At 39.2% G+C, this 25212-nt stretch overlaps 2 protein-coding genes across 6 annotated transcripts; one reads left to right on the forward strand and one right to left on the reverse strand.

Moving 5' to 3' along the window:
* Positions 1–100: 100 nt before the first annotated feature.
* On the reverse strand, positions 101–5950 carry LOC110858484 (mucin-5AC). Of its 2 annotated transcripts, none has more exons than XM_022107287.2 (8): positions 5280–5950; positions 4497–5147; positions 3753–4403; positions 3556–3671; positions 3141–3476; positions 2179–3036; positions 1421–2107; positions 101–1339 (listed from the first exon to the last, which is right to left on the reverse strand). In XM_022107287.2, the coding sequence occupies exons 1-8, from the start codon at positions 5756–5758 to the stop codon at positions 1200–1202; spliced, it is 3918 nt and encodes a 1305-aa protein (XP_021962979.1). In that variant the 5' UTR covers positions 5759–5950; the 3' UTR covers positions 101–1199. The 2 variants fall into 2 exon arrangements, with proteins under 2 accessions (XP_021962979.1, XP_021962980.1); XM_022107288.2 differs by having other exon boundaries at positions 1427–2107; positions 5280–5947.
* A 4825-nt stretch (positions 5951–10775) lies between these two features.
* On the forward strand, positions 10776–25212 carry LOC110858494 (putative mediator of RNA polymerase II transcription subunit 26). 4 transcript variants are annotated; one of them, XM_022107297.2, is made up of 14 exons: positions 10776–11237; positions 19802–20119; positions 20440–20466; positions 20722–20785; positions 20939–21075; positions 21802–21843; positions 21963–22104; positions 22575–22745; positions 22829–23786; positions 23866–24062; positions 24144–24364; positions 24454–24585; positions 24655–24729; positions 24812–25212. In XM_022107297.2, the coding sequence occupies exons 2-14, from the start codon at positions 19802–19804 to the stop codon at positions 24947–24949; spliced, it is 2622 nt and encodes an 873-aa protein (XP_021962989.1). In that variant the 5' UTR covers positions 10776–11237; the 3' UTR covers positions 24950–25212. The 4 variants fall into 4 exon arrangements, with proteins under 4 accessions (XP_021962989.1, XP_021962991.1, XP_021962992.1 ...); XM_022107299.2 differs by having other exon boundaries at positions 20942–21075; XM_022107300.2 differs by lacking the exon at positions 20440–20466.

Here is a 25212-nt window from a genome sequence, read left to right on the forward strand (position 1 = left end):
GTAGAATATATATGGCTTACTCTTTTAGATAATAATATGTGAGTAGTAAGAGAAAACAGAAACGAGATGCACACATGAATTTGTACACAGAAATAGAAAATTTCAAATTTGTACAAAGGCAACCATAATTACTTTTTTATTAAGAGTAATTCACGACTGCTTTGACTTTTTCTTAAATACAAATAAGAGATACAAATAGGAGGAAGTACACGTGCGAATAAATTAAAGGCACCGTTCTTTCGTTTCATTTCATTCATTGTTTTTAGTAACAATTATAAATATATGTAGAATGGATTATAAAGGGAATTAAGGGATTGATTTAAAACATGATAAACAAAACAATTATCAAATATATTCTATCAATTGAGAACAAATCTAACCGACATGTTTACACGGGGTAGATTGTAAATAAGTCATACATCACAAAAAGCAAAACAACAGATTACACTGTTGAAAGTAATTTAATTCAAGTTTTGAACTCGGAAATTCTTGAAAAAACTGAACAAGCCATGATAAAGCATTTTTTTAAGCTAAGGATAAGTAATCAAATAATTTATGGTTTGTATTTATGTATGTTTAGTAGAAATCTCTTAATCACTATTCACTAGGTTCCGTTTCTTAGTCCACTTGGAACAAAATATTTCAGCATATGGTGGAAATACATTTTTTAGCGACTGCGAGTAAATATATATGTATGTATAAAGCTTTGGCGATTATGCGAGATTAATATCACAATGATTCACATTCCACCATAGCGAAATATTTTACACCAATGACGTAATAATGTAGTATTATACTAATATTAATATACCTATGTATATTTCTAGTTACACACATACATGTAAATGTGTACAATATATTACTTGATTCGTAGCTGTTTTTATTATTTAATTCGTGCTCCCACCTTCTCAGAAACTTTATACTATCAAATTTATCGAGCTCATTCATCTCACAACGACGCTCAAGGACACGAAGATTGTTATAAAATAATCGTTTTGGATAATCTAGACAATTCAGATTTATAGAGTACAAAATTAGTCAAAATTAGTTTGATTTTTGTATGGCTTGGTGTACAGAGTAAATTCTATTGGTACTGACGCAACGCATGTACTTATTCATTCCAATATTCTGATTTTCATGATCCTGTTTTTCATCAAATTTGTCATCAATCGTTATGGTGTAAGGGAGATTGTACGATTTTAACGATATCGTCGCTGCACGGGTCTTCGTCTTGGTTGTGCTGTTGCTTGTCCAAGGTTGAACATATTTCCACCAGGAGAAGGAGCCGTTGGAGTTGTTGATGCTGCTTGTGATGCAAAGTTGAATCCCCCAGAAAGTCCTAAAAGTTAAAAAAAAAGTTAAAACTTATGGCATCATGGATTAATTATTACTTTGTTGGTTGGATAAATTGACCACATGCCCACACCGGCTGCTTGAGGTGCTCCTCCGAATTGGGAAACAGGAGGTTGCTGCGTTCCTGCAGTAGCCGATTCAAAGTTAAAACCTCCATTGGCTGCAGACTGAGGTTGCGCTTGCCCGAATGGGAACGGCGTTGCTATTTGTGGGGTTGCCGCTGAGCTGGTATTTGTTGCTGCTGAAGTGCCAAATGCGGGAGTGGGAGTGGTCAAGTTTCCACCACCACCGAATGTCTGTGAAATTGGGCTTGATGCAGGTAATCCAAAGGCTGGGACAGATGAGGGAAACCCAAATCCAGAAGTGTTGTTATTGTTCGCTATAGGATTTGTCACTCCTAAAGGAAACGATGGTCCACTACTAGTGGCAGCAGATTGACCAAAATTGAACCCACCAGTCGTTGGAAGGCTTGTAGTCTGGATTTGATTGGCATCTCCAAACCCGCCAGTCGTCGTATTAACACTGCCAAACACGGAGGATGATGGATTTATCGATGCAGGTGAAGCTGTCGAACCAAAAATTGATCCTCCCCCACTTCCAAACATGGGCGTAGTGGATCCAAATGCAGGAGGTGCTGAGGTTGTTGTCGAAGTCGGAGCAGACGAGAATCCACCCAAACTAGCGTTGTTATTGGTAGCTGCCGGCGCAGAGCCGAAAATGCTGGGCGTTGTGAATTGTTGTGCGGGTTGTTGATCTAATGGAAAAACGGTAATTATATTTCTTAATAAAATCATATTTAATCCAAATCAATAAATGTACCCGTACCTGCACTGGCTTGAGGCATTCCTCCAAATTGGAAGGCAGGGGGTTGTTGCTCTCCTGCAGAAGCAACTGGTTCAAAGTTAAAACCTCCATTGGCTGATGCGGGCTGAGATTGAGTTTGCCCAAACTGGTACGGCGTTGTTGCTTGTGGGGCTACGGCACCGAAACCCGAGTTGGAATTCGTTGCTGCTGATGAGCCAAATGCTAACGTAGTAGTAGTAGTCGAGTTTCCCCCACCAAATGGTTGTGAAATTGGGTTTGGTGCAGATAATCCGAAGGCTGGGACAGATGAGGAAAAAGTGGAACTGCCAAATCCAGAAATATTGTTGTTGTTTGTTGTAGTATTTGACGATGAGGGGGTCAACGATTCCAATATATTGGATGGTGTAATGCTATTGATGCTATTTTGTCCCCCACCCAAAGAAAATGCCGAGCTGGATGGTGCGCTTGTAGTGGTGGTAATTGTCGTAGATTGACCAAAATTGAACCCACTTGTCGTCGTCACCGCGGTAGACGCCTGGACTTGATTTTGATTATTATTTCCAAACGTGAGAAGTGGTGCGGCGTTTGCGCTACTACCACCAAAGGATGCAGTTGTCGTTGTTGTTGGAGCTGCAGCACCAAATTCCGTTCCACTTCCAAACACTGACGTAGGCGCCGATGTTGTTGGTACAGCAGACGAGAATCCGCCAAAACTATTATTGTTAGTAGTTGCCGGCGCTGATGTTGTCGTCGGAGTGGAAGAGAATCCTCCAAGACTAATAGTGCCTGCTGGCGCAGATCCGGGAAGAGGGGGCATTGTGGATTGTTCTGCAACGGTAGTCGTTGCCTGTGACCCAAAACTGAATCCTCCAGTGCCTTCTGTTACAAAATACAAATAACAACACGTCTTCAAATTGCACATAGATACTTTATAAATATATTATTAGCTACATAAGACTTTATTTAAAAAATTATTTAAATACCATTTTTTATCAACTCTGTAGTCTTTGTGTCGAGTTTTGGCTGTATAAATTGGATTGATTTGGCATCAAAAGCATCCGCTGATGTCCCGCCAACCGAGTTAGAAGCCGGGATTAAATTTGCTGCACCAAATGTGACCTTGGGCGCTTCGCTGACGATGGTAGACGATGATGCATAATCATTATTGCTGGCTGTATAAGTTAATGTGGTCGTGGCTCCTGTGACTAGTTGCGACAATGAAATCGTGGATGTCGCAGGTGTAGGTGGAATAGCTTCCAGGGTTGGCAGCGGTGAAATTTTATTAGCATTGCCGTCCATCTCATCCATAGGTTGTTGATCTGAAATAAAGATGTATTAAATTTCTCAATAATAATATTCAATCATGATTTCTAATTATTCTATGAAATATGAAATTACCGTCTTCTGCTGGTTTAGTCGGTTCTAATCCCAAAATTCGCTTAAATCTTTCAATACGTTTTTTTCGATCATAATCATACTTCTCCTTTGTAATGAGTGTCGGCTGGGTAGCCCTACTGTAATTTTAATTAAGTATGAGCATTTGTTAACTACATTAATTAAAATGTGATTTTTTCTTTTCTTTATTTGACACTCACCGTATAATAATTTCCGGCGTGGTCATCTCCATGTGGTCATAAGTCGGGAGAACGGAAGAAGTATTCATTTTAGAAGAAGGAGACGCTTCAAAAGTTACAGTCTTTCTTGGCAGTTGAGCTGACGATTTTGGTGGGGATGCAAGTATAACATTATTATTCTGCGTGGAAATTCCAGCCGCTTCCGCATAGCACTCGTTACAATGACAAAATTTCCCAGTTTTCGATTTAGGATCTTGAGCAGTTTCGTTATCTTCTACTTCTACTATGCTGATCCCGTTTTCACCCACTTTCCTTTTACGAATTCCACTCAATGGGGTGTTGGTGGATAACTTTGTCCTCTTTGCAGCCGACGTTATTGGACTGACGTCAGGAAAAAAGCGCTTCTCTTTTTGATTCGTTTGTTCCAGGATGGATTTCGAAGTCATGAGGTTATTTCCAGTAGGCGGATCGCGGTATACGTCATAATTTAAGAAGAAGCGATTCGAGGGATGCCCAATGTCTTGCCCGGTCAAGTATTTTACTTTTTTTGTAAACTTATTTTGGTTTCCAGAACTCGTGAAGGATTTTGGAGTTGAATTTGAAGGTCCGGCCCGATTATCAATTGGGTCTGCTATTGTAGAAGAATGAACGCTGCCGTCAAGATCTCGACCCCTGTGCATAAAATAAATAACATTTAATTTAATCGTGCCTTGAAATTTAAAACGTAATACATTTGTTTATTTATGTGGTGTACAAACACCTCACCTCTTTCGATTGTGCATAACACCAGCATCAAGAATACTAGGATGTATAGGATACGTTCCCATATATCCAGTTGAAGGTGGTTCAGGTCCGTTACTTGTTCCTGGATAAGGATATTTATCAGGCCACCCAAGCCGACTAAACCTTTGTGCTAAGGGAATCCCACCTAACCCAGGCGATGTAGGGGAATTTGAACGAATTTCTCCTCCTAGTATTCCCATTGAGGGACCGTAACTACCGTATTGCTGCTGGTCATCCCAATCGAAATAATTATTGTAGGAATAGAGGCCACTATTTTGGATAGGAGCAACGGGAAGCCCTTTTAAATCGACGGGGGCTAGCTTGACGAAAATAGTCCCGGCTCCATTCACGTCCCTTTTATGAACTCGGGAGAATCGATTGAAAGAAAAACTGCTTTTATTCGGCGACGGGAAATTGATCATGGCAGATGTCTTCCTTCTTGGCGAGGTTGAAGTCGGTAGTTCTCCCAATCGCAGGCTTAAGTTTGGCGATCTGTTCATTGAGGCTCGGTTGATGGTTGGACCTCCAGTAAACGTTCTCAGATTTTTTGAAGCCACGTCCTCCACTCCGTTTCCGTTGGCTTGTTGCACCGCTCTGCTCGTAAATCCGGGACTGGTGACGCTGGACCATACTCTAATGAATAATTCAAATCAAGTCAGTAATTGGTGAACAAATATGAAAAATATACATAATTAAAACTCATTTGTATTAATTGTGTTACAATAATAATTAATTAATTATGAATATTTCAAACCACATACGTACCGAACATCCAACGGTTCTCGATTATACGACAAATAAGATCTATTTCTAATTCTCCCATTATTAGTTCCTTCCCGATTCCCACTGTTTTTCGTCCCGGACAACGAAGAACTCGTAGATTTTGAATCAGAGTCCGAATTATCTTCATCCTCCTGGTTGGCACCATCGTCATTTAAGTTCCCATCATTTCCACCCAAAACACTTTCATCATCAGGAAGAGACCATCCCCTTCCGCCTGCGGAAGAGCTGTCCCCACGGAATAGAAACCCCGAAAAGGAATTGTTCAGAGTTTGTCTGAATGACGAAACAAGTCTCGAAGTGGTAGTTGTAGTGGTCACATAACCATTACTTCTCGTCTCCCCCAATAAGGTCACGGATTCGCCTTGCTCGTCAATCCCGTCTCTGGTCCGGATAGAAATTTCACGTTGGACAGGTTGACTCGTGCTGCTGTCCTGCTTTCTCCCAATTCCGAACAGCCACATTTTATTTACACCAAAACTTAATTATTATTTCACAGGCATGTCTTTTACTTTATATTTCTATTTATTTTTTGTACAAAAATATTCGAACACATGCAGTCAAAAAGATAGATGAAAAAGGTGCCAAGCACTTTTGCCGGGTCGTCGTCGGGGCAACTGGTGAGCGAGGAAGGAGACTGGACCGTCTGCTGCGATGAGATGAAGAAGAATGAGACTTTTGCTCGTGAATCTTCCAATTTTAATTCGGTCTTAATTTTGAGATTGAATGAAAATCTATATTGTAACTAAATTTTGTATTGTGTGCATTGTAAAACTACCTCCGTATTTGTAGATATGTTGTTATCTTTCCGGTTCTAATATAAGTTGATTGAATGAAACAAAAGAGAATCAAATAATGCTGCTCTGAACACAAATGAATGGATCCTATTCTTATTTTGAGCTTATCGTAGGAATGTATCATGATATCAAGTAGAATTATTATCAGAGTTTGACAGGATGTGCTATTGTTACTCAGAGTAGCATCTCGGGAACAAATACATATGTATGAAGTTAAGAAGAACAACGACAAATTTTGTAACCTTTGTTTCATGTGCAGAGAATTGGCGACAAAAATAATCCCTTGAAATATTTTGGCCAAACGTTTTCGTAAGTTCAAGAAGAAATGAATTATTCACGTTTTAATCAGTCCCGGATGTTTATTATTCTCTGCGTTATCTTCTACAATCTTATTGTTGGTCTGACTGAGCTTCTTTTTCTATGAAAATTAAATCAACTTAACATTTCATCCAACTTAATTCAATAACCTAATCTTAAAACTTATACTCGCTCATTAACAAGGGCGTCATTCATTTGTCTCAATATCTTTTGTTGCCCCAATGTGGATGTACATACCACAATTTACTACGTACTTATTACTGATGCTACTAACACAAATGACAATTTACCCCAAGCAGTACTCTATTTCAGGCAACCTTTTATAGTTAGTCTTTACAGTTTACGTTAGTTTACGTTAGTTTTATTGCTAGTCTTTACAGCTATTACATCCACCATTGTGCAAGGAGAAGGAGAGCCCCTGTGGTAAAATGAGACTTTAGAGTAATATTTTACAACGTTAAAGCAGATACTGAGAACTCGGCACAATGGATTCACATCTCTCTCTCTCTTCTGTTACGGTTACATAATAATACCTAAAAACACAGTAGTGAGTGCATAAGCAACATTATGCAGAACAGTGTTGCCTGTTCACATCTGAAAAGGGTGGATCCCGTGGAAGGAGCATGTGACTGGGATCTGCGAATCCTCAGCGAGAACCCCCTCACTGCGCACGCCGCCGCGCCGAACCAATCTCCTTTGTTGGCTCAAACAAGCTGGACGACCAATAAGACATGTCCTACTAGATTTTCCCTGCTTAACAAAGCAACATGCCAGATAGTGGGGGAAGAAGATCAAATGACAAAGGAAAGATGAGACAATCTTGACGATAAGTACGTGAAAATGAGCAGCTCTTTTTATTTGGAGGCAACTTGATACAATGTGTGAAATTGTTACAACAAAACTCTGATTTTTGTATTTGACACGAGTTTAATGAAGTATGTAAATGTTTTCATGCAACAATAAGAGGTCACCGTTACAAAAATTGTTGGTGATTTGAAATTTTTACTTCTGAGTCATCAAACTGACATAATTGTAACTTTGGGTTGAATTTCCTTTAAATATGTACTTGTATGTATCTTTAAGGAAACCAGTTTACTTAAAAAATTAGGTACTACTTCTTACTCAATTTCCACTTTTTCAGTTCTTATGCGCACGATGTGTATAACATGTTGTCTTGTTAAAGTGAGTGTATTATATTTCTAACGATTGCTGAAACAAAGAACTCCTAGAATTTCTAGAACAATTAAAATATGTAGTAGCGGCGTTGCATTGGGTAGCGGGAAATTGAGACGATCCATTCGTGCCACTAATGTTACATCAATGTCTTATAAAATCACTACTGATTTGACTTGATCATGAAAACATGATGTTCCATGTTGAAGTTGACCAATTGTTTTACATACTCATTGACGAACTGCTCACACGAGAGCATATTCGTGAAAGCTTGATCAAGTACATAAACTACATTAACACAGATCCAAAAACTCCACTGAACTTCATCATATTTTGTCAAATTCTAATGGCTGCTTTCGTCCTGTTAGATGAGGTTTTAATAACTATGACCACTTGCCTAATGTCGACCCTCTGCATCTCCCAGTGTACCAAATAATACATAAGGCATTCGGTTGTCGATTTTTGGTTGGTTCTTAACTTTTACATAAGCTGGCCCTGAGGGTAGTTTTAGTTGTTGTTTAGGGCTTTTATGGATTTTCAGTCCGTCATGTTTCTGAAGTAATGACCCAGAGTGAGATGACTATCCTTCAATCCTGGCTGGAGGCAAATCATTGAAGATGGGGTGTATCGGTCGAAAAGCTGCCCACGTTCAAGTACACCCCTTGCAAGGGATGTCTGGTGACTGTATCTACATGACAGTAAGAGTAACAACCCCTAGCCAACTATTTCCACAGAATCGATTTAGCAATTTATTTAGTCGCAGTCTCAATGGGTGGTGACGAGCTGGTGGTGGGTTGACGTGGCCCAAGGGTACAGATTATTAATATGAAGGCCTCGGCCCTTCAAATGCTGCTTGTAATAAAACATTTTTAACGCGCAAACGTCTCAAACTGTTTAAATACACATACAAATGATCACTTATGTAACACCTACAGTATATTTTTTTAGCATCCTTGTTCTCAAATTAACATGCAGCATAACTAAAGGATTTCTGCATTTTAAATGAGGTAGTGTCATATTCAGGGTGTTATAATTAACTCATTATTAGCAATTAATTTGGAATTGCAATTTGCAATTAAGCATAAAATCAGTCTCATTTGTAAAGAATAAAATAAATATGGAAAAAAATACAAATGCAAGAAGGTGGAGGCAAAGTGGTTGAGCACCTTTCCTTGAAATACTTTTTACTGAAGGATGCTGCCATTTATTAAGCTGCATTTTTGGGTACGCACAATAAGCGTAACGCATGGTCGGATGATCTATCAATAGCCTGGAGCCGGATACAAGTTGGAGAGAGAGAGGGGAATGTTGTAATAGTTTGGACTTTGGGCTGCTAGTGGGGGGAGAAGATGGGAAGGGATCACAACAAAGAGGGTCTTTTTTGCTGCCTCTGTCCGTACGTGCAAGGGAGATGCTTCGACATACGTGACGTAGGTCTGTGGGTCTCACAAATACAGTGGAAAAGGTGGTCTCAGTGCTGTTGTGGAAGGGTCGTTAATGCTTTTTTTCGGTTGGTTTAAGCCAAGTTTGGCTTGGCTTAAATTTAGTCTGTTATATGCTCATCCTTGAGTTGTAGCTGAATAATGCCTCCTCTCATCTCATCTCACAGTTGAAGCACGAATACGAATCATTACCTCGGTATCTTGACATGCTAAGTTTTGTGGTACTAACTTGGAAGGATGGGTTTAATTGGTTCTCAAGTAAGAAATCAGTTAGTGGTTGATGTTAACCAATTAATCTAGCTCATTATGTTAAGTATTAAATGCGATTTTAGCGTGGCCACTCCCAGATATTTGATTAGCATCTTTGAATTTTTAGCAACTTTGTTAAGCTACCAAAGTATAGCGTTTCTCCATTTTAGGCAGGGTTCGTCTGCATGTTTGCATTATATATCCTTCGGGTAACGCTGTTAAACTTTTAATTGGGATAATATCTATGATCAATTCTACCTAGTCATCCTTATGATATGAAACAATACAAGATTGAGATTCTCAAGATGAGAGTATAGAGTGTGTGCACTTTCAGTGAGTGCAAGCAAGTAAATCGTACTACGGGGAGAACGTACGATGTTTGCAACTCCAAATTTTGATGCACTTTGGTTGAATATGTCGTATGACTTATGAGTGTAGAAAAACGAAATAGAGGTCCATGTGTGCATTAACGCTGGCCACACCCCCCTAAATTTTTCCAAAGCATACAGCCATTAAAATTTGAAAAGTTGAATAAATAGTTTTCTATTAGATTTGACATATTCAGGAACTTCAAAAATTAAACAAAAAATGCTTCATTGCGCAAAATAGAATTTTGGTAAATTTTTTAATACACGCAAGGATTTGAAAGAGAGTTTGAGTGGTTTTTAAGGTTTAATACCTTTTAGTGGGTGTGGCGGGTGCAAATTATACGGTTTAGTACGCTCATGGGGTACCACAAAATATTAAATATTTTAAAATTTTCTGCGGGCATCAAAATTTGTGAGTGATTAGTTGTGAGGCTCTCCTCGTAAGCTACACAAATCTAAAGCTGACTGCTAAAGTTGCACAAAGACCTATGGCAGTGCTTGAGCAGTCATTTTGTTAAGCTTGTCCTCATTAGTCTTTAACGATCGCCGATTTTTTGCAACTGTATATTCTGCACCTGTAAATTCTGTTAGTTACAATTTCTTCAATTATATACGAATTGATTGCAATGTCAAACCGTTCTGTATGTAACCTCATGGAATATGAAATCTTTAATTTTTAATGTGTTCGTGCTACCCGTATCATCTCGACTTTTATGACTTCCGTAAAACTACATCCCCCTGAGTATCTTCTAGTATCATCACGTCATCACTTGCATTTAGTACCACCAACCAATACCCACGCCATGTAAAATCCACTGCATCTCTCTATCCCTCAGTATTGTCTCATGCTACCAAAATCCCCTTTTTTAACCAACACTTTTACTCTCTTCTCATCCTACTACTCATGCTCAGTAAAAAACTCCAATAATCTCCCCAGCATTGCGAGCACAACGCTAACTTCCTTCTATTTTCCTGCCTGATATAACGCCGATGATTCCTCTCGACGTTTGTGGGGGCACGCCCTCTCCTCCGAAGAATAAACGATGCCTTTCCATTGGTCCAAGCCCTGTAAACCAATCGAAACTTGGGACGAGAGGACGAGTGTTTTGCGTATGCCTAAAGCCAAACCAGTCCTCTCGTCAGTCGCCAGCAAGCAACCAAGCAGAGATCTTCTGCCAGCGTTCCCAGATATCTTCCTGTGCTAAGTTAGCAGAAGCCAATTCGCCCAGTTGCCAAGTTTCGCCCATCGCAAGTTCCGCTAGCACTTTTTAACAAGACCTCGACCCACCGGGCTACGCCACTACTATCAAACTTCACCAATCCAATCCACACGGATTCAATAAATAACATATAAGATTGTGCAAAACTCTAACTAATAAGGAATGAAATGCAATTCCTGAAATAGTTTACGTATCAAGGAAACATGCCGTAATAGCATTCCAGTTGAAAATAAACTTTTAATTAGTAATCTTCACCTAAGAAAATTAAAATTCGAAGGGAAGTTTACCATTCACATTTTTTGCACGGTTTTAATATTTGCCAAATTTGGTGTCAACAACTTAATCGGAAGGAAGAGACATTATACACGTTATAAAGGTAAGATAACTCAAATTTCGGTTAATTCGTCAAGTTACTGGTATAGTTAGTTATTTTAGCAAAATCTATATTTCTACATATCAACTACTTCCTCCTGCAGTACTTTATAAAGATATATATATTCAACTTCATACCCGTTAAAAAGATTTGTTCATTCGTCTACTAAAATATTCAAAGCCAAAGTAGCCAGCTCTTAAAAAGTAATAAAATATTAAAAGCCTTCCTGAGCCGAGGTGCACATTATGCATTATTAAGTGGTGAAAACCACTTTATGGGAACGTTATGTCTGTCCGTCCGTCCGTATGTCTGTCTGATCGCGCTATAACACTTCAAAAGTAATGGCAAGCTCAATATTCAACACGATAAGTCAGACCCTTCACGGTCAAAGGTCACAGGTAAATAATGTTACATAGTAACGCGCAACATGATACGCATGATACACATCATTCGAAAGATTATTTTCAATACCTTTCAGAATATATACGACACTGTTATCTGTGACCTTTCCATAACCGTTAACCACGGTCAAATATCAAAAAATCATAATGTACCGTGTGGCATATCGTTTTGGGGTAGAAATTAAATCTAGCTAAAATCCAAAGATAAAATGAGATTTTCAACTTCGTTTCACGTTACTTGAGTTCATAATTTTGAGTACATTAGCCGAATTATTTTATTATTTGACATCAGTTATTTTTATTTTGGCGTTTAAATTATTCAATTTCGTATGTAGTTAAACGGAGTTTAGGGTACATTGAAGGTATAATAGAATTTACGATTTGTTCGAAATACTAAGTAGAATGATATGATAGATGATCAAACTACATTTCATGAAGTGTAAAAACCAGGTTTATGTTAAAGATATCTTGAAATTATTTTGAAACGTATAACCACGGTTTTCGCCACTTTGTTACATCCTATTTACACTGCTTTATTTCTTTAACACAACGAACTGCAACTGCACTTTTGCATGACATTTTTCACAATTCCTTCTCCACAACAAAATGAAATACAACTTTTTGCACAATGACTCTTCCTTCCTCTTTCCTCCAGCGCAGCATCCAGGCAAACCACATGGACACAAGATTACATAAAAAGCGTAGTCCGTCCAATGTGTATACGGGCACAAAATAAATAAACCTTTAAAGGCAAGAGCTCACTTTTACTTTATCATTGTGCTGCTGCTTATAAAGCTCGAGGAGAGAGCCCGGTGGTGGTGGTGGTATAAGGAAGAGTTCATTCTAGGCCTAGGTCGTTGTGCTCGTGTGTATTCTCTGCTACTTCAAGCTGCAATTCTCTCAATCTCTCTTCACGTTAGAATCCCTCTCTATACGAAACTTACGCACCGTCTGACTCAGTTTTCAAGCAGGGTGTTTGGTTCATCAGGAAGAATAAGACCGGCTCTCATAGGTATTAGATCCAGGCAAATATATCCCCTTTATGAGAGAAAGATGAGCTAAGAGGAACCACAACGTGCTCAAAATTCTGCTGCTAATAAGGACAAAATCTCGAGATTGCATAATAAACACAATTCCTTAATGAATCTTATTTTTGGACCTGAGTTTTTCTCGGAAATGTTATGTTATGTATGTCTGTAACGTTATCAAGTGCAAATATTGTATGTATATTTCCAACCAATAACTTTCTTATCATTGTACATAAATGTAAGAATTTAAGAAGAACATCATTTATCACTTTTGACGAAGCATCACTCATCCAATAATAACAGATTCGTTCGTGGGTCCATCTGAGAAAAGGGAGAGGATAATAATAATGATGGAGAGTGAACAATGAAATGAAGTCTTCAAATATGAATCATGTCGGTAGGGAATAAAGTTTAAGATAATTTACTATTCGTTGTCTTACTTTTTTAAATGGTATTCAAATTGATGATGTGTCGAGTTACGAGTTGGTGGTAACAGCGTCCTGGAGAGTGGAGCGTTCTTTTTGTTGTTACTTCATTGGGTGTAATATGAGTTACCTTGGGCTTTATTACTTGCGTGAACATTCTTCTCTCACTCATTATGAGTTTTTTTTACAGATTAGCGAATGTGCTATTTACTACTGCTCAAATTTACTATTCATTTAGTCAAGGTTTAACCAGTGAGTGGTTAACTTTAATTATTATGAGGGCATGAAAAACTGAAAAAACAAAACTGAAAAAAAACTGGCCCGAAGTGAGGAAGATAAGAGATGCTAATAAGGATTGTGGATATGCGCACAGTTTTAATACTGGGTTTATTTTGAAACTCGTTATCTCGAAGCGAAATTACTTTTTGAAAGGTGTATATATTGAACTGTAGATTTTTCCAAGCGAGATGAATTTCAGCTTTTCCAGCCTTTTTTGGTGTGGCAGATTGATCCGAAATATGCATGCAGTACCCTTGGGTGTTAGAAGAATATTCTGATTCCTTTAGCGTGGGATGTAAAATTTTGACACAAATTTGAATTTTTGCTTGTTTAGTAGCCCGAACAAGTTATATGGGCACAAAAATAATTCCATATTTTCCCTAATAAACCCTAATTAAAACAATGCGCTTACTTAATATGGATACGATCCTTATCTTGCTCTGTGTACTCCGTTAGCCTGTTTTTTTATTCTTTTCCTATTTTGTGAGTCACAAAGAATACGTTATACTAAAATTGAGCAAGATATGTACTGTGCGGGTGGAGCCTAATAGTGAAAAACCATAGATTTCTCCTCTCTCCAACCAACTCTCTTGTCCTGAGGCCTACGGTTTTTCACTATTAGGCTCCACCCGCACAGTACATATCTTGCTCAATTTTAGTATAGTGCGTAACATAGAGATGTCAACGAGTTAAAACTGCTGGAGAACCAATGCTTCCAAGGTCTTTATCTTGTAATGTGCATACCTCCAGTAATAGCAGCCGTGGCAGCGTATATTACATATTATGCTAGAGCCATTTAAATCTCAACTTTCCATTACAGAAACAGAAAAACAGGTTTCCGTTTACTTCTAGAAATATAAAACGTCACTTCTTATCAATATCGAATGACGACGACCCCCATCAAGTCGACTACTTGTCAAATGAACCAAATTGTAGAATTCTGGTCACTGTTACATTAAACTTAGTCCACGTCCACAACGTACATTGATCCATATTGTTTAAAAATTAACGACCAACGAGATTCTGTAGGAACTAAGAAAACCATAAAATCACGTGACTTCCCAATAATGATCAGATTTAACTCACTCGCTGCAGATTCATTCTCTCCGTGTATAAAGCATCTCAGGCATGACTGCATTAATCCCCAGAGTGTTTTTAGTGTTCGTCTAAAACTTAAAGCCTCTCTCACTCTCTTTCTTTCTCTCCTTCTTTTCTCATACAAGATGACGATGACAAAAGTGCATTTCTTGATTAAAATGGCTTCCACGTAGAAAATCTCACGTTGGAGGAGTTAGTTAGAGGTAGGAAAAGAAAGACGACGAACCTTTACAAATAATCGATACGCCTGATCTTTGCCTTGGCTATGGAATCCTTAAGAAAGCGTGTTTGTGCATGCATTGCATGCATGTCATAATAATTTAGAATTTTACAACTCAATTCTTCTGGTCAAGAAGACGTCAGAATATTTAATAACATGGGGTTGTTTCCCTTCCAAGAAGAACCTGACCGGTCCTTTTCTAGGGTTGAAATCCGTAATTTTAAATGGATTCAACCCTTTTGCAACTGTAATATTCTATTGCGCTTAATTGGATGAATACCGCCGGAAAAGTGGAGTAGTTTGTACATATTTTCGCCATCACTTCATTACGAATGGATGTAGCCATCTCCTAATATATTAAGCAATGAAGGAAGGACCTGAACAGCCTCAGAGAGAAATAGTAATCCAGCCAAACTCATCCTGGCAAGAATGAGATTTGGTTCGAAGATGATGAGAATTTTGGCCTGGAGCATGAGAGTTCTTTACACGAGAGTTGCAGATGAAATGAAGTGAGCTTGCTTGGCAGCGTTGAGAGAATTCTAATACCCAGCAGCAGCGTATGTAAAGAAAATACAATGCCATAAGAACAAGTGGGGATAAGAACGGCTGGGGATGATTTGGTCGTCTCGTGGCTTTTACTAGATCTCATCTCTCTCTCTCTCTGCTGCGTTATCCGAGCCGTTGTGGGAGGGAGGGTTGCATTATATTCCATCTTCTCCTCAGTTCGAATAAGTTGCACGTTATCAACATTATTATTTGCCTCCCTCACACAACTCCTGCTGCTGCTCTTGCTGCTCGTGACGCTGGATACCTCAGTTTGTGGAAGTAGACAAATCTCATTGGGGGCGAAGAAGGCGAGTGTAAAAAACTAGCTCTCTCTCTCTCCCTCCATGCACAGCCCTCTTTGAAAGTTGCACCTTCTGCTGATGCTGGATAAAAGTAAAAGTAAATGAAATATTTCGAAAAGATGTCGAGCTTCTAACTCTCAAGGAGCAGAAGAGTAAACCCATGCCCATGGGGATAGTCTTTATTGCATGGCAAAAAAATCCCCTGTCACTTTGCATTAATCGATTGTGCACATAAGAGAGACGTGTGCAATTAATTGGATGCGAAAAGCAAGCACTCGAGATATGCCATAACTTATTTGAGCAATGCAAGACTCGAGAGGGGCGCAATTCCACGAAGAATATATTTGCAAATTCGCATCTTCGGTGGTGCAATATGATTCAAGCTGGAGTGAAGTAATTTGATTTCCTCTGCTGCTCCCCTTCCACTGCATCCGCTGAGAGGTTTCCTCCTCTTTTTGGGAGAGATTCAAGCCCCATAAAAGCATTTCCAATTCCAAAGAAGAAATTTACTACTGTCAGCCAACCAACCAACTGCTTAAAGGCATTCTCTCCACTATTCCTTCATTCATTACCCAGCACACTTCCGCTTTTCGGGCGGAGATGGAGAGGGAAATGAAAGGCGAATAGTAGATGCGTAACGCAGCAACTTTACCCAAAAGCTGCTACCCCCACGACGACGACGAATAATAACACCCGGGTTTTTTACCTCGCATCTTTCTCTTCACGGGAGGGAGATTGCGGGTGCAACCGAATTGTGTGTAATACTCGTGGTGGAAGGAAAGTTTTCCCCTCGTCGTCAACTATGGTAGCAACAACCCTCCTCGTGCTCTTCGTGGGGTATTGGTTTTTGAAACCCAGATGCGTATTCCTTTCTTTCACGAGTTGAGAGCTTATAGGATTTTGTAATTCACATCTCCTCGCCTTCCTTCTTCCTTCCTTCCAACTTAAGGGTGGTTTCATGTAAGAGCTGCAATTTTAGCTTTTAGTCTTCTCAGTTCCTTCCTTCTTTGTATGTTTGGAAGACTGGATGAGATCCGTGTAACCCGTCCATGTAGTAAATATGTACATCCATGCATGGTTTGTAAAACCCATGGCTCAGGTTAGATTCAAGTGGATTAGAGAAACATGGATGGACTTGGATGCATACTACTTACCCACGCTCACCCAGCTTTTGCTATAACGGTCGTCATCATCATTCATCATTCAGCATGTGTAAAAATGAAAATAAGAACCTTTTAGTAAAACATGGCTACCATCCCGATTTTACATTGTCACTCGAAAAAAAGCATTTCAATTCATTGATCCGCATCATATTCCTCGAGCGTATTTATTAGTCGTCCTGCCTGATTTTATTGGGTGCTGCACAACTCTTAATCCTATCGCGTCGCCTAATTAGGAATCCTCTCAACTCAGGATCAGCTCATGTCTCTATGTGAAAAGGGTGTATCTCTAGACAAACAAAGGACGAACCAATGCAATACGCTACACACAAAAGTACATATGCACACGTAGGCAAAATATTAGAAAATAATATGGATGCATTTCTCTGTGCTAGTCTTTGTTTCGCTTATTCAAATGAGTGCACAATAGACTATTCACCAACCACCACGCTCTGTCTCTTATCCCATGCATGACCCGTGTACTTTTTGGTATAATAGTACTTTAGCTAAAAAGCAACCCCGTAATTTTATTCGTCCACGCAATCCATCCAACCAAGAAAATTCTTTAGAAGGCAGATTGCTCAACCCAGCTCGGTTTCAATTCAATTAAAGTGTGTACCTATGCTATGCCCATGTCTGCATAAAATGGACGGGTGGGGATCAGTTGTGTACATACAAATACATACAGCCTGCACACATAAGAAGAACCAGTCTTTTACAATACTTAAAGCAGGGGAGAATAACATGCTTACTTCGGTTTCAATACATGCATATTTGGCCATCAGAATAGCATGGGCCGAGGAGGAAGAAAGGTGGATTGGATATTATGAAGGAGGGTGGATACGAACGGAATGGATTTAACAACATGGAATGAAAATGCAGGCAGCAGGAGAGAATCAGAGAGGTAAAAACAGGTAACAAATGAAATAAGAGAAGGTGAGAGCACACAGCACACGAGGGGATTTTATTTAACAGGCCAACATATACCTCTGCATGAGTAGGAATAGTAGGGGAATAAATAATAAGAGTGGTGTTGCCAATGTTGAATTTCCAAGCATCCATTCAAATTACGTGATGGACACGAACTGAGAGAAGAAAGAAGTAAGTTTCGAAGGGAGAGAAAGGGTTGAAGTTGAATTCCATTAACAATGCACGTACGTACATACAGTTGAGATGCATCTAGTTGTATGTATTGCTTATCATCCTATTTATGTATTTACTATTAGTGTGCGTACAGCATTGCATAGATGCTTACGTAGTGGATTTCATTTCACAAGCACGACTGAGGAAAGGGTCTTCTTCTTCACCCAATGAAATACACTTTTGTAAAGGTCTCACGATTTTTCTTTTTGCTCGAGGAACAAGTGTTGAAGTTGAATGTGGCCTTAATTAAGATGGAAATTGTATTGAGAGCTTTGTTATGTTAAACTAGACTATAAATTGCTTCGAATCCTGTCCATTTGCTGGGATGGTTAGAAATCTGAGCTTATTTTACTTGTGCTAGTCTCGCATATAGTCTGGTAAGTGTATTTAAAAGTGAAGAATATTTTCCCGAGATTGGAAGAGGAACCCTTTTTCTCTTGTCAGTTTGAGCGAGGCAGTTTGCTAAGAGAACCTTATTTCTCCCTTCCTTTTAAACCGTAATGATGATAATGATAGACAGCCATGCCACGCCAAACAAAATTCCTATACTTTTGTCTGGAGGAGGATGCGAGGATATGCAGGATGGGAGGGATGCTGGCAATAAGTATTGGTCTGGGCAACGCTGTTACGTAAAGCTTTGTTGTGGGCGAGTAGATATGTAGAAGAGTAGTTGTTGTTAAGATCGGCAGTATAAATCATGCATCATTATGATGGAAAATGCTGGACAAATAAACCATTGTAAGACACAGAGTAACAAAGTGAGCGAAGCAAAGCTATGGTTTGGGCATTAGAAATAGACATCGTTTTTTAAATTTTTAAATATTTTGGCAACTATGATCAATTGTAAAAAATAAGCTCGACCAACAGACGGATAAGCCGTTTAGATAAAGTAACCTTTGCTCACTTAATAAATTGTACAAGTTGAAGCTTCGTAATATGCATGTGAAAGCTTGAATTGCAATTTCAAGTTAATGCCATTATGCATAGTCATAAACCTGAAAAAAAGTAGTGATGAGATGAGACGATGAAAGTGTTCAAAATTTTCTGAAATTTATTTTATTCTTTCGAAATGCGATAAGCGGAGTAATCTACTAAACAGATTTTTTTTGTACAACTTAAATGATTGTGTTGAATTATACATGTTTTTTTGATAGAGATAAAAACTGTGGAAAAGGGGAGGAGAAGGAGATGTCATGTAAATATGAACATTATTGTGTTTTTTGTACTTACTCGAGTATTATGCACTGCATGTACATATCATGCGAGCAATGTTGAATCCAATGGCAGGAGAGACGTACACAGTTAATCTATGGGCTCATGATGAATAAGGAAGGATCCCTTTTTACTCGGTTTAGTTTTTGTAATGTGATCTTCTAAACGAAATAAGACCCAAGCCAACACATTAAAAAAAGTACGTGTAAAAAATTGGTGGTTGAAAGGTGCAGTTGTCCAAGTCGGATTACTTGCACTGGAAGAAGAAGGGATGATGATAGTAATAATGTCGATCCGTTCAACAACGGATCCATGTAGTTGATGCCAAAGGGGGTCCTTCCAATACTCGATAAATATTCGATACGTATGTACGGAAGTCGGTTTTAAAGATGCTTATTAATAGAAATGGAAAGTACACTTTGTTCCGAATTCTAAAAGTAGCTCAGCAAAAAAAAACTGCAGGTGAAGATGTCTACCGGTGCAAAAGTACCTATATTTACGGATACCTATTGACATTTCCAGCGTAAAAGCGGAAACGACACATGCATGATTTAATTGCAAGCTTAACCGTTAAATATCCAAGGAACTGTACAGCCTTTCTCTTTCTATTATAATTGCCATAATCAACGTACTTCTTTCTTGAGCCTCACACTAAATTGCATGCAGTTAATGGCCGGATGGATTAGTTAAATGAGTTTATTATAATTACTATACTGTCTCCTCAAAAGCTCACAAAATTCTTCTTTTATGCAGATGTCATCAGTCGACGTGCAGAACCAGGGACAGGCTTCCGGGGGGTCGAACAACGACCAAGGTCAAGGGGGTGGGGAACAAGTCGCTCAACAACAGCAGCAGCAGCAGCAACAACAACAATTACAACTTCAGCAGAACAATGCTGCCCAAAATGTTCAAGGGAATCAGCAACAACAGCAAATGCAACAGCTCCAAGTGATCCAACAACCCCTTCAAAATCAGGCTTATCTTCAACACGTGTACAACGCCCAGGGCCAACCACAACTTATCATGCAGCCCAGCAATATCGCTTTCAATCAGTTAAATCCTCAAATCCAGGTAAATTAACATGACTTCTTTGATGACTAAGAATAATAAACTCGATATTACATCATCACATTTGCCCATAAGTATGAGAGCATACACATATTTAATAACTTTCCTGCCATGCTGCTCTAACTACTTTTCCTTTTTCTCATCCTCCTGCCTGCCTGCCAATGATTATTGGTTTCATCCTCCATCATACATAAATGCCCACATTTTTCCAGCTTTGACATTGATTTATCGAGGTGCCACCAACCAATTACATAACCACCAGAATTGTCTTTCATTTCTTCCCAGATCTCTAGTAACCTCACAAATCTTTGAAATTATTTCAGCCAGCACAACTTGCTCCTTCCATTCAGGTATCACATCATATCTGATCTGATCCTTGCTATATACGCCGAATTAGCTAATTCTACCCCCGAATGTGTATTATGCTGCACTTGTCTAATGAATGCACTAACCTAAGATAGAGGATATACGCACGATGATCAATAATTATTAGTACTACTTATTTCTACAAGTATTGCCCACTTTGTGCTTTCCCTTCACATAATTTTAACCTCTGCAATTGCACCATTAAAATGTTGCTTATCTTTCTTGAAATCTATTTGCAGGTAATCACAGGAAAACCGTTCCAACCCAACCAACTCAGCAGTCCTCACATGCTCACCACAGCGAGTAAGTTTACGTTTCAGTCTCATTCTAGCCTTTTGCCAGAGAAGTAGTCCTGCCTTGTTAGGTTTTGTAGTTAAAAATTAATATTGAAAATGTATAATTTTTACCCGCACCACCCTCACTTCTACCCGAACCCTCCTCCTCCTCCCACTAAAGCAGCCGGATACGCCACGATCCCCACCAGTGCGGCGAATAGCGCCTACATCATCGGAAATCTGGGACAACTCATCAATTCTTCACAGCAAAACATTCTCCAACACCAGCAGACAAACAAGCCTGGGGAAATGCAGAAGGTACTTGATAAATATTTTCAGGATTCTCATTCGTACATACAGAATTTGCATGCGCAATAATTTTACAACATTCCATTCCATCTATTTTACAAAGTTGAATATTGGCAAATAAGTAAGCATTCACCTCGGACATTTTTGTTTTAATATTGACTTAACTGAAATGCTTGGCTCCGTCGAGAGATGAATGATACGAGTCAGTCTAAATTAAACATGACGGCAAGCTAACCTATCAGCTTTAAGCCTACACAATCTCTATCTTTGAGAGAATTGAGTTGCATGCACATTAGCCATTTAATCAGTAGCATGTATTATCAGGAGTACATATATACATTAGCAAGATATGTACATATAGTATAAGACCGCTGCTTATGTATGGCGTTGCCAACCAAGCACCAGATGGATGCAATTGGCAGGTTAAGTTTAGTTTTTGCCATATACAACCTATGCATGTATGTATTATGTACGTATTTATATGTATGTTGTACACACGTAAATATGAGATGCGATGTGACACGGGATGAATATGAAATAAAAGCAATTCAACTTGTTGTTAACTTGTTGAACGATACGATATCATATCACAGCCCTCAAAGCATGAGACCACTACCGACCCATACATGCACACATACGTAGCGAGTGCTTCTTGACGATAATACACGAGTTCAGTAATAATAATAATAATTATATTTTGCTAACACATTTGTCTTTTTTTCTACCTGTGTGCAGGTGATCCAACCACAAATCACTCAAGCCCAGTTGCAACAAGGGGTAATCAAAAATATTTAATGATTTCATTAATCAATATTTTATAACAATTTGCCCACTTTTTCGTGATGCCAGTAACATATCTATGGACTTTAGTATAACGGTTAATTGTTATTTTTTAGATAACGTGGGCACCCCAATTATTTCAAAATCTCCAAAATCCCATCTTTATCCGGGGCACACAACCGGATCAACAGCCCATGTTTATTCAACAGCAACAACCACTTCATAATAATTCCGGATCTCACCAACAGTTCACTATGCGTGAGTAAAATAGTAAAATAATACAAACCAGATTAATGCTTGGAGTTATTAGAGGACGACGACGACGACGCGTTGTGCATTAAGTTTTCTACTGGGCAGTAAAAGCAGTAGTTGATGTATTCATTCATTCATTTATGCAATATGCAGAGAAAGTGTATATCTTGCCAAGTTTGGTATTTCCTACACTTTCTGCGAGTGCTGCATGCAAAATGCGATACGCTAGCCGACTATTCCTTATTATTTACACAATCAAATCAGTGGTTTGCCCAATACCCGAAATATTGATCGTCGTCCTTGCCAATTTGACACTGGCACAAGTTTCCTTCCTGCTGTATGCACTTCATGCATATCTCTGTGTGACGCATAAGGCTGATGTGTCACGACATTTTCTTCTGCAACTATATATTATGTATAGAATCGTTGTTGGTTATTTTAACGAGGCGTTTTTCTTATCTCTCATACATATCTAGCGCTCACTGCCACAGGTCACACCACCACGTCAAACGGTCTCCAGATCTCGCAACAGCAACAGCAGCAAAATCCACAAACGTCTCAGTCGGCACAATCTGTGATGTCGGTGCAGCAAAATCAAACCCAATCAGGAAATGGAAGTGTGACCTTGACTCCAATGAAGGCTCCAGGTGAGCAAACTTCACTTGATAAATACCGATAATGGCACGTTAATAAAGTAATAAATATTTATCTCTTTCTCTCCAATAAAAAGGTCAAGCAAACCTTCAACCGAAACCGCAACCACTCCAAATCCAACCTAGTCCTACCAACCAAACCAATCAGCAACAGCAGCAAGCCACGCATCATCAGCAACTGCAAAATGTGAACGTATCCATGGGGGTTGGTGGTCCCCAGTTTCAAATGATTCCTCAAAACTCGCAAGCCAATGTGCAACAGATTCTTACTCAGAATGCGCAAGGCCAGCTCACAACCCAAGTCATACAACAGCAACAGCAGGGAGGTCAAGGGCAACCTCAGCAGCAGAGACATTTGACTATCCTCCCCCAACAAGGTGGGGGACATCAACAACTCACCTTCATCCAGCAACAGCCTCAACCCCAACAGCAACAACAGCAGCAGCAACAACAACAAATCCGACCAAACTACACGGTCACAGCAGCTTCTCCTATTATTCAGCAGGGCGGAACTCCCACGACAGCGACAGCCCCACAGCAAAGACCCAAAATTAGAAAGCCTGGCGTTGGACGGGGAACCGTGAACCAAAATCAGGGTCAAAATGCACAATCTCCCAACCAAAAGGCCATGTACCCCAGACCAACGATGCCAAACGCTGTAGGCCAAGGAGGGCAGATCCAAGTGAAATCAGTGGGACCTAATCAACAAGGTCACGGATCCCAAACGGGGGCCACGATTTCAAGGATAGCAGTGGCAAATGCTGGTCAGCAGCAACAACAACAACAGCCCTTGAAGACAATCAACTTGTCTGCACTGCACACCCCGCCCACTTTGCCCGACGCCACGTTAACACCTCTAATCCCACAAAGTAATCAACAAATAACGGCAACCTTAATTCCTCCCCCAACTCAACAACTGCAACTCTTTACAACGACTCATCTGCCCACTCCAAATATTTCTATTACACCGGCTCCTCTACCAACTAAGAAGGATGAAAGTGGTGGTGGTGCAGAAATGGGTGGAGAGCATAGAGGGTAATTTAATCAGCAATTTTTCAGTAAACGTTTCGAGTCTTGTGGATAATTATAATTTGTAAACTTTTTTGCTTTGCAGAGAGACTGAGAAGGAAAACACAAAGATGAAGCAATCTACACAGTCTTCCGAAGATGATTCCAAGCAGAAACTGCCCAAAGCAATGGTGAAACCGCAAGCCCAAATTCTGACCCATGTTATTGAAGGTTTTGTCATCCAAGAAGCTGGTGAACCGTTTCCTCCCGTCCATAAAAATGGAGAGTGTGACGAACCACCGAGTAAGTTTGATGATAAAATTGAGATTATGCTTCCCATTTTCATGTAAGTAAAGCTTACTGAAATTATACTTCATTTTACAGAAAAGAAATTGGCTCTAGCCCACTTGGGACAAGCTGGTGGAGAATTTGGAAAGTGCGAAATGTGTGGAAAGCTTGACCTAAAGTCGAAATTTAAAAAGAACAAGCGTTTCTGTTCATCCGCCTGTGCTAAAGGAAGCAAAGCTCAGTCCCAACAACAAAACAATGTCCCACAAGTTAACAATAGTAATAATTCCAAGGCGGCTCGGAACAATAAGAAATGGGTACGCATATTCTTAATAAATAACAAATTGATGACTCTTTCTTTGTGACTCGTTAAACTATAGCAGAAACTTGTTGTTTCTTTATGCAGGTTGAATCAGGGGATGGAGAATTGACTGATGAAACGAGCAGTTCCATGGGGGATACCACCTGTTCATCTCCAGCCATTCATGACGAACCTGACCCAAAAATGAATCCCGTTAAGTGGAATGTTGCAGAAGTGGTACGTAGAATCACCATATTCCGCCAGTTATTCTGAGTCTTTTTAATTGGAATTTACATATTTGTACAGGTTGACTTTGTTCGTTCTCTTCCTGGATGTTCTGAATATGCTGACGATTTCGCTGTACAGGAAATTGATGGACAAGTAAGAAATCTCTTTAAAATATTAATAATACCTTGTATGTGAATACAAAATTAATTTGATGTACGAATCGTGATCTGCTTAGGCTCTCATGCTTTTGAAGGAAGACCACCTCATGTCCGCCATTGGCATGAAGTTAGGCCCAGCGCTTAAACTATGTGCTAAAATTGAGGCGCTTCGTATCGCAAATTCTGGAGGGGATCAAAGTTCTTGTAAAGCTTAATTCAATCCATCTTTACTGCATTCAACAATAGCTGATAATATGAATTAGTTTGTAAGTTTGTTAAGTCTGTGTTCACGTAGCTAGTAATATTTTTGGACTTGCATAAACATAGTAAATTATTGTAAATTATTGTGTAACTTATAATTATAAATTTTCGATAATACATGTGTATTTTATTTGCTCATATTTTTATACTAAATGTCTACAATTAGTCAACGTTTTTTTGACGAGTCAAAATAAAATTGAATAAAACCTGAAATATA

Source organism: Folsomia candida, unplaced genomic scaffold (assembly GCF_002217175.1).
Source record: "Folsomia candida strain VU population unplaced genomic scaffold, ASM221717v1 Fcan01_Sc021, whole genome shotgun sequence".
Lineage (NCBI taxonomy): Eukaryota > Metazoa > Arthropoda > Collembola > Entomobryomorpha > Isotomidae > Folsomia > Folsomia candida.

Bases quoted from the DNA above. Each gene is read 5' to 3' on its own strand.
- LOC110858484 (XM_022107287.2), bottom strand. From the start codon at position 5,758: ATGTGGCTGTTCGGAATTGGGAGAAAGCAGGACAGCAGCACGAGTCAA. The intron at 2,108-2,178 runs GTACGGGTACAT...TTTTTCCATTAG, and splicing joins AATGCCTCAAGCCAGTGCAG to ATCAACAACCCGCACAACAA. The intron at 1,340-1,420 runs GCATGTGGTCAA...TTTAACTTTTAG, and splicing joins ACCTCAAGCAGCCGGTGTGG to GACTTTCTGGGGGATTCAAC.
- LOC110858494 (XM_022107297.2), top strand. From the start codon at position 19,802: ATGTCATCAGTCGACGTGCAGAACCAGGGACAGGCTTCCGGGGGGTCG. The intron at 24,063-24,143 runs GTAAGTTTGATG...TTCATTTTACAG, and splicing joins AGAGTGTGACGAACCACCGA to AAAAGAAATTGGCTCTAGCC. The intron at 24,586-24,654 runs GTACGTAGAATC...ATATTTGTACAG, and splicing joins AGTGGAATGTTGCAGAAGTG to GTTGACTTTGTTCGTTCTCT.